This window comes from Psittacula echo (genome assembly GCF_963264785.1).
Source record: "Psittacula echo genome assembly, chromosome: 3".
NCBI classification, from domain to species: domain Eukaryota; kingdom Metazoa; phylum Chordata; class Aves; order Psittaciformes; family Psittacidae; genus Psittacula; species Psittacula echo.
In genome coordinates this window covers 113,738,159-113,747,458 of record NC_137736.1, presented here as the reverse complement: position 1 = coordinate 113,747,458, position 9,300 = coordinate 113,738,159, and the positions used below count along the sequence as shown (strand labels likewise).

Genomic DNA, 9,300 nt, shown 5'->3' with positions numbered 1-9,300 from the left:
CCTTCCCACACTGTTGCATAGTATCTCCTCCTACCTCTCCTGCATTGCTTCTGAGTGTCTTTGTTTTCCTCCTCTGTCCCTCAGGGCATTTCTTATTGCCTGTAGAAACTGCTCACCTGTTTCTGCTTTTCTCTGACTTTCCCTCTACAGACAACAAGCCCTGCTAAAAATGATGGTGCGATCCTGGCACTGTTCAGGCTTGTGTGTGCTTATATCAGATACCTTGTCTCCAGCAGGCTGAACCAGACACAAAAACACTGCTATACTCAAGCAAAATACTTTATTACTCAAAAACAACTTGATTAATAAATAGTTGGAAAGCAAAATAAATTAAAACTGTACATTAAGTTTTAAGTTTTTAAGGTTTTTAAATTAGAATTATCAAAGGCCATCATTTCAGACTCAAATGCACAGTAACAGCTGAATGATACTGTTTACAACCAAGGAACATGGAAAACCTTTTCTGGTACAAATACAGCCCTGCATCATCACTTGGCATTTCTAGCAATTAAACCAGCTGTTACTTTTCATTTTACGGATGAGTTTCTTGTTCTTGATGTCAACCTCATACTGGTTTGATCCGTAGAAAAAGTAGAAATGTCCTAGAATGGGAAGGATAAAATATTGACAAAGTAATATTTCCCTTTTGTGTACCCTTTGATATACGTTTGATATTTTCTTGAGCAATTAAAAAAAAATATCAGAACAAACATTTCATATATATCTATGTATTTGAAACGTATACATTTTTATTGCTTTGGTTGGTGGTCTTTTATTTTGAATTACATTTTAATTTATTTACCATTTTTCTGCAGGGCAGCATCAACTCTGTGGCCAATTCCTTGGAAGTCAGCTGCTATTTTTCTTGGATATCCCCTTTCCATTGATTGGGTATTTTCATTGAAGCTAAATTAAAAAATTGCATGAAAAAAAGAAACAAGCGTGTGATGTTCAATGTTGAAACCAGGTGGATTTTTTACTAAATAAGGAGACTCTCGGCAGAAAATCCATAACCGCAAGCCTCTGTGATCTCATAGAACTGTATAAATCCTGGCTGTGTGAATATTTGTATCTTTAGTGGCCTATGCAAGGCTGTTTTCATAACATCAGAGTAAACAGTTTACTTCCATTCCTTGAGACTGATAATAAGGCTTGACAGGGCTTATACTGAGCAATAAATTTAAATAACTATTCAGAGTATTTTAATTTTGCAACATTCTATCTATGAGGTGACCCCATGAGAGGAATGTAAACTTCTGGTGTAATAATACTCTTTCAAGATAATACTGCAGATTAATGTAACTAGCACATCTGCTTATTTGAACTGTTTATTAAAAAGTAAAGGTTTTAATCTCCTTCTATAACTTTCTTGGTAGACTTGCCATTCATAAATTTTAGAGAGCACTTCTGCCCCCTTAAAAAGCACTGAATGAATACATGACATGATGACAAAGTCTACTTACATTATCTTTTAAACTAAGTTCATGTAGTACTGTTTCCTGATGAGTAAACAAAGCTCATTTGTTTGTTAATCACAGACTGGTAAGAGCAAATGGATGTTTTTATCATCTCAGGTGTTACAGACTGTTGCATGAAAAGCCATGAATTTCAGCTTTATACTGGATGAGAAGGCTGACAACAAAAGGCCATGAAATTAAGTACAAATACTAATACAACTTGACATTTTAAAAACCTATGTTGATAATCTGCTGTACAATAGAGGAATGAGCCTTACCTCCAGTACTTGTTGCTTATAAAGAAATAAGTTTTCTTGTTATTTTGATCATGAACAGCTGCATCAATTTTCCCAATGCTGCTGGGGAAGCCCAGGTTCTGAATAGACTTGGGGAAGCCTGGCTCTATGCTGTAGCCACTGACAGCCCAGTACTGGTCATCTGCAGGAAAATCAGAAAAAGTTAGTAGGGATTCCTGAGAAGACTGAGCTCCTTTTCATCAAAGCAGTGGAGCTTTTGTGTAGTAAAAGCCACTAAATAGCATAGATATCCAGCTGAGAACATTACCCTCTGGAGCACACAGAAGTTTGAATTTTCAGAGCTGTTGGATTTTCCACTCTTCATAGTCATATACTCAATAGTTAGAACTCAACATATTTTCTAGCTGTGTCTGGCACCTTTAAAAATGTTTTAAAGTAACTTAATGTACACAATCAGTTTTGTCTCAGCTGTGACCTCTCTCACTGACAAAAAGAGTGATATATTTTGCAGGGCTGTTGTGAAGCAGCATTAGTTAATGACAGAAACAGCATTTTCAAAATGTAAATGGATTTAAACAAACATTAAGAATAATTTCTATTAGTATTAGCATTAGCATTAGCGTTAATGTAATATTATTGCCACAATTATTACATAGCATTAGCTGTACTACTATAAGCTTCTTCATTCATAAAAAGGACTGATGGAAATGTAAGATAAATACCTTTAAAAAATATCACTCGATCCCTCTTGTCAACCTCATAAGCAGCATCAAAGCCAGCTGCCAGTGATGGCCAGAATGAGGAGATGGTGTCGTGCTCAATGGTTGAGAAATACGGACTTTTACGCCAAACATAGCTGATAGAAATGAAAATAGCAATGTTTCATTGTCTTAGCCCAGAAATGGACTTTAAATCTACTGTCTGAGTGCTGGAGCCAGTCTTCTCTATAAGGCAGAGATATCACCCCTTTTGGGATACAGTGCTTTACTTTGACTTGCCCTCTCATAGACATTTACCCTTACTGAAGGTTGCTCTGGGGTCACAAAACAGCTGAGGTTAGAAGGGAACTCTGGAGATCATCTGTTCCAACTCTGTGGCTCAACCAGAGCAGAGAGGTGCCTAGAGCTAGTGGCCCTGTAGATCCCTTCGCTGGCACCCTGATGCCTTGCCCAAGACAGCATGTGTTGTCTGTGGTAGTGTTGACAATTACAGCTTTCTCTTCACCATGTCACATGCAGGTAGGCACAGCTGTGTTCTTAATTTCAGTTTGGCTACAAATGGTCATTAAATACTCTCAAGAAACATGTTAAAACCCATTTTAAGGAGGAATTGCTCCTTCCTCCCCTTCCCTGAAAATCATGACGTTTTTAAGGTACAATTCTTCATCATGTGTTTTAGAAGCGAAATCAGACCTGCATCATCAAAGGAAGTTTGTTCAGTCAAAACACAGTTACCAACTCAAGAAGTGGGTGAAGTCCTGGCCTGACATGCTGTTCCTTCTCCCCAGGGTGGATGTGCCCAGCCGGCAACCTGTTACAGTGCTCAGTGTAGGAGCGTGCCCAAAACATGGACACCTCTAGCAGCAGGAGGTCCCTTCGGACAATACTGAGCAGTGGTCCAGTGCAAACCCCTAGGTCAGAGTGCCACCAAAAGTCTGATATGTTCCATAGCTCCCCAACCCTCACACAGGATGGTGTGGTAAGGGCAGTGCTGCATGCAAAGGAGCTGCAGACTCAGGAGTGACACTGGGATTATTCAGACTTGCACAATTTTAACAGATGTGGGTGATGATGTATGATGGCTTAAAACATTTTACTCACCTGTCAGGAACCATATTACTCACCTAGCCTGGCTGGGCTAGAAAAATTGTGCAAAGTCGCCTTAATACTTTCAGAAAGAAATATCTTCCTTTATTACCAAAGGAAGATAAATTCCTTGAACTGAACATTATGCTTTGCCTTTGTGAATCTCACAAAAATGTGTTGCTAGAAATGAAAGCACTTACCTGTCTTTGAAGAACAGTATTTCCCCACGGAGAGTGGTGATAGCATCAAAAGTCAAATGAGGGTCACAGTCCTCTGGTCTTGTGGGGGGTTCGGAGGGTGTCATTTCTGTTGGCTCTTCCCGGGGTGACATTTCAGTTGGTGCTTCTGCAGGTGTCATTTCAGTTGGTTCTTGTGGGGGAAAAGCTTTCGTTGGAAGTGCAGAAGATTCCCTGGGGGGTCCTTTGGGAAATAAATAAGTGTAGAATTGTAAGGTGAGTTAGAGTTTCATGTTGCAGAGCTTCAGGATGCGCCATATGGAGCCAAATGCATAGGTTTATTAAGGTTAGAACTCATCTAGCAAATTAACGCCAAAAAAAGTTCCTGGGCAATTTAATCCATGATGCTGACTGTTAAGATGGTCTCTGGCATTGTTTTGCCTTGACAAGTTATTAAACTGTATGTGCTCAGGAGCTAAGGTAGAGCAAAGATCATTTCCAAAAGGCATGTGACCACCCTTTTGTGGAAGATGAGTTTAATACTACAGACATAGGGTGGTATCACTGCAGAAATGCTCTTGGATCTTTTGACTCTTAGCCACGAAGAAATCAAGATATTTGCCCAAAAAAATCAGGAAATTAAACCTCAGTATCCTTCTTGCAGTAGAAAGTTCAGTACATTTTAGCTGTTCAGTAAAATTCATTAGAAATATTTACCCATCATCCACCAAAAAATGAGATGCATCTTGCTTACCATAGAGGGCCTGAATGCCATCAATATCATCCTGAGGAAGCCTGTAGTTCCTTGTATCCCTGGCCATATATATAGGATACATCAAAGCACCAAAGACATTGGAATGACCAAGACCTAGTGAGTGACCCAACTCATGAGCAGCAACAAGAAATAAATTGTACCCTAAAAAAAAATCCAGCACAAAGAACAAATAAATTCTCCTGCATAATAGTGGGATACAGGTGCCATCCTCTCACGTGTGATATATTGTTCACAGTCTTAATGAAACAGCAAAATCTGTAACTAATTCACAAAGACCAGTAGCATGTAACATCATCCCTGGACACTGCTTGAAAATCAGAACACTTCACTGTTTTATTTAATTGTGTTTACCAACTCAAGATTTTTTTTCCTTTGCAAAAGTTAAAGTTTTACATAACTTTAAATAAGAATAAAAAGAAGTGAGATCTCAATATTCCAACTTTTAAAGTCATTACCTGAGGGTGAAAATCTCCTGCCTTACAATGTCATGATTACTTAACATAGCAGTTTCATGCTAATCTCATTTCCTTCAATGGAGCTGTAATTGCAGTCTGTGCATTAACTTTAGGGGACTGTCCTTACTGCAGCCCAGGTAGAAACAAATTGCACTGACATTTTACATCTCCATAAGTACTGGAGCTACTACCATGGGTTCTGTGACTTTACAATATCTTCAAGACACGCCATATAATAAAAACCAGACAATGTAATGTTTAAGGTTACTTACCACTATAGGTAGTAAATTTGGTCCAGTTCTCATCTTCATCAAAGTGGGCATCTCCTCCTATCCCACTGCCGGGGGGGTAGGCATGAGCCAAAGTTCCTCCTGGACCATCAAAGGAATAGAAGTCACCGTGAACTAAAAATAAGGGGAGGAAAAAGGTGATGCTTTTCATCATGTGTGTAAGAAAAAGTGAAAAATCCTTATACACAGGCAAAAGAGTTCCCTTACATCCAGATGCAAAGGAGATCATTATATCTGCTTGACCACTGTAGACCCTGGTGAATCTCAAAGGGGTCACACTGCTCCAGAGCTGGAAGGCTTTTGCAATTGCTTCCTCTACATCCTCTTGTAGCATGTCAGGAGTGTAGTTCAAAATCCTGTGAAATAAGGAGAAAGGAATTAAAAGCAACCATATCACATGTGGCTGGGGCACAATGTATCGAGGTCAAATATTTTAATCAGTGGTTATTATCATTTGTGTGTCTCAAATTGTTTATTCTCAATTATTTGCTGACATAACAGAGGAAGTTTTCAGTTTTCTTTCATGTCTTTCAGAAATACTAACATGCGCTCTCAGTTATAACCCTTCTATGCACTGAGTATATTATTTAGTAGGCTGTTAACTAACTAATGTAAACTTCTATTTTGGTATTTTCATCACTGTTTGGAAGCCTAAAGCAAAGGATATGAATAGTCCTCACATTCATGGCCATTTCATTCTGAATGGGGCTTTTATATGGAGAAATACAGGAATAAATAATAAAGAACCTGTTGGCAGCACTTCTGCCACAAAGCAGAAAGCGTTCACAAAGCTTTTCAGTGCTGTACAGCCAAACACGCTTTAATGTGTGTTACCGATAAGTCACATCTTCTTTCTTCCACCTAGGGCTCTGTGGGAAGGTGCTGTATGAACGAACATCCGGTATTCCACATCTAGGCTGCTTCATGATGTCCACTGTCTTATGGTTCAGCTCTCCAGTCACCTCTAGCCCAAAGAATGACTGCATTTCTCGGATTTTGTCAGCCATGTGATTGAAGTCCTTTGCTTTAAAGAGAGAACTTTTCTCTTCCTTAAAATCATAAAATTTTTCCAGGTATTTCTGATGGGGAAGAAAAAGCAACAGCTAAGAACATAAATGTTTCTTTTCAAATGCAGAGAGTTGTTAATAAAATATTCTGCAACATTAACACATTGCTGTGTTCATTTTCACAATAAATTATTTTTTAAGTTCTGCCTGTAGTCCTTACCTTAGCAAACTGCATATCTTCATTTTCCTTTTCTGGACCCACTGGGAAAGCACAAGAACATGCAACATATAGTAACCCAAGGAAAGAAAGGATCTTTGTCCTCATCTTTGCCTTCTTATCCTATCAGCCCTTGCTAGAAGACCTCTCAATCTCTGCCTTCTGTCCAAGACTCACCAGTATTTGTCTATTTATATCAATTGTGCGCTTGCTAAAGCCAAAAACTGCATGAGTCAGTTCATAACATCCTCTGATTTCCCACAGGAACCCAGAAAACAAATTTGGTTTTAGAAGCAAGTTAACACATGACACTTTACCTTGCCTGAAAACCCCTGATTTCGCAATCATATTATTGGACAGTATTTTTTTTTCTTCATTCCTGAACTGGACCAGTTTAGGTCAAAAATCACCTCATTTTTCAGAGGTGCTAAAGAGAACTGGCTCTTTGTGAGGGACAATAATGTGTAATGCTTTATAGCATGTGACAAGAGACCTCCAGAAATTGCCTCAGTTTTCTCAGTGGAGGACCTCAGGCTGACAGGGATGAACCTCTTCCTTTAGCCCATCTTGTCCCTGATGATTTTAGTGATATAGCTGATATACAAACTCACCTCTTTTCTTGAATGTGATATCCCAGCATGACTACAGAACCATCACCTGTGCTGCTACCTTGCCCATGTAATCACATATTTATGGCCGCATCCCCTTGTTCCCCCACACCACAATGTAAAGGTCTCAGTAGAGCACCACAGATCATATATCCTGGTCTGCATAGCTTATCATCCGAGGGAATTTTCACAGTTAAAGACAAAATGGCAGAAATTGCCCTAGAGAACTACAGGCACCTCAGGGGTGTGGAGGTCTTCAGAAGAACTTTTTAATACATGTCTCCAGAGTCAGATGGAAGATGGTGTGGATATGGAGCTGTAGATTCCAAGTTCCTCACTTTACCAGAAAGCTCTATTTTCAGTTACTATGTCCTTTTCTGAATGTGGTGTATTACACTTAATTGCAGAACCACTGTCAGTCAGTTGCCTCTTTCTTGCCAGTCATTTCTGAGACATCCACCTTTCAAAACAGAATTGTCCTGTGTTGACCTAGTCCCAAATGAAAGTTCAAAAGGAGAAATATGAGCTAAAAATAATCTACTTCTTTTTGAACATGAGAAAAAGAAGGGGAAAAAAACACTTTTCCAGTGAGAGCAAACGTTTTGGAAACTTCAAAAAAACAACCCTAGCACCACAGCAGCTGAGCTCTGCATTCTGTGAGGTAGCCTGGGGAAGACAGATGGCCTCCTTCCAAAGGAAACTGGAGTTGAACTGCCCAGCTGGATTGGGGTTACACTGCATGCCTGACTCAGGTCAGAGCCCAGGTCCCTGTGCCACTAAGTGGCACAGATGTTTATGTCTAAGGCTGCAGCAGGATGACGGTGACTTTGCCAATTGCTCACTGCTGCTGTAACAGTATGCTTCTGCTCTTCCCATACTGGCCAGCACCTCTGCTGTTTCCCTGTGCCCTTCTGATATCAAATGTGCCCTCAGTGAACTGGTGCAGAGGGCTGAAGCTATAGGGAAATTGCCCAGAAAAATAACCCAAACCCCACCAATGTCAGCTTTCTGCACAGGTTAGCAACTGCACTGGCTTCTTAAGGAGTAAGAAGAGCACCTGAGCTGGTATGAAGGAGGGTGGGATATCACAGATAGGAATGGGGATGCAGGGAGGCAGCCAGGAAGGACACTAGAACCTTTCTGCTGGTCATGGAACAGCACCCCAAACTTCATTCGTGTTATGGTGTCTGCATTTCTGCAATGAAATTCAGACACAAAGCAGGGCCATTTTAAATTCTTTGCTTGTATCTCTGCATCTAGCAGCAGCAGTTAGCATACGTCACTTATCCTCTGCTTTCAGTTAAATGTTTTGTAAACACCCTGCTTGCCATGTCCAGGGGATCTGGGGCAAAGCAGTCAGAACAGTGAGATGCAGCACAACCAGTCGGCAAACATGTTAGCGAGCTCTTCTTAATGTTTACAGAGCTATTTCTCACTGACTTCTGCATGGATGACGATAGGCATGTTACAGCTCCTTCAAAGCTGCTGGCTTCCCTTTCCAGAGTCCATTGCCTTTATTCTTGAGCTGATGTTTATGGAGTGGCTGGTGAGTGCTGGGAGGGGAAGCTGGGTCTTGCCTTTGAATGTGTTTGGCAGCACGAGAGGGGAAAATGCACAGCTGAGGCAGCCTGCGTGCTCTGGGATGTGTGAGCAAATGTGCTTTTTCCTTGCATGTGGATCTAAGAGACGACTTGCCTTCTTGAGCTGACCCCAAAGACATTAACAGCTTTTAGAGTTCAAACTAATATGGGTAGTGAGTCCTGGGTTTAGAACTGGCTGGATGGCCGCACGCAAAGAGTTGTGGTCAATGGCTCAATGTCCAGCTGGAGACCGGTAATGAGTGGTGTCCCTCAGGGACTGGTGTTGGGACCGGTCTTGTTCAACATCTTTGTCGGTGACATGGACAGTGGGATTGAGTGCACCCTCAGCAAGTTTGCTGATGACACCAAGCTGTGTGGTTCAGTTGATACGCTGGAGGGAAGGGATGCCATCCAGAGGGACCTCGACACGCTTGTGAGGTGGGCTGATGCCAACCTTATGAAGTTTAACCAAGCCAAGTGCAAGGTTCTACACCTGGGTCGGAGCAATCCCAGGCACAGCTACAGGTTGGGCAGAGAAGAGATTCAGAGCAGCCCTGCAGAGAAGGACTTGGGGGTGTTGGTCGATGAGAAAATGAACATGAGCCGGCTTCAGTGTGCGCTCGCAGCCCAGAAAGCCAACTGTGTCCTGGGGTGCATCAAGAGGAGCGTGACC

General features: G+C 41.1%; 1 protein-coding gene across 1 annotated transcript; it reads right to left on the bottom strand.

Annotated features, from left to right (window-relative positions):
• Positions 1–501: 501 nt before the first annotated feature.
• LOC308219124 (stromelysin-1-like) lies at positions 502–6,547 on the bottom strand (the record flags this gene model as incomplete). Its single annotated transcript, XM_080613691.1, has 10 exons — positions 502–602; positions 803–906; positions 1,736–1,895; positions 2,437–2,570; positions 3,720–3,939; positions 4,450–4,611; positions 5,198–5,329; positions 5,423–5,571; positions 6,050–6,294; positions 6,443–6,547. The coding sequence occupies 10 exons, from the start codon at positions 6,545–6,547 to the stop codon at positions 502–504; spliced, it is 1,512 nt and encodes a 503-aa protein (XP_080469817.1).
• Between the last annotated feature and the right edge of the window lie 2,753 nt (positions 6,548–9,300).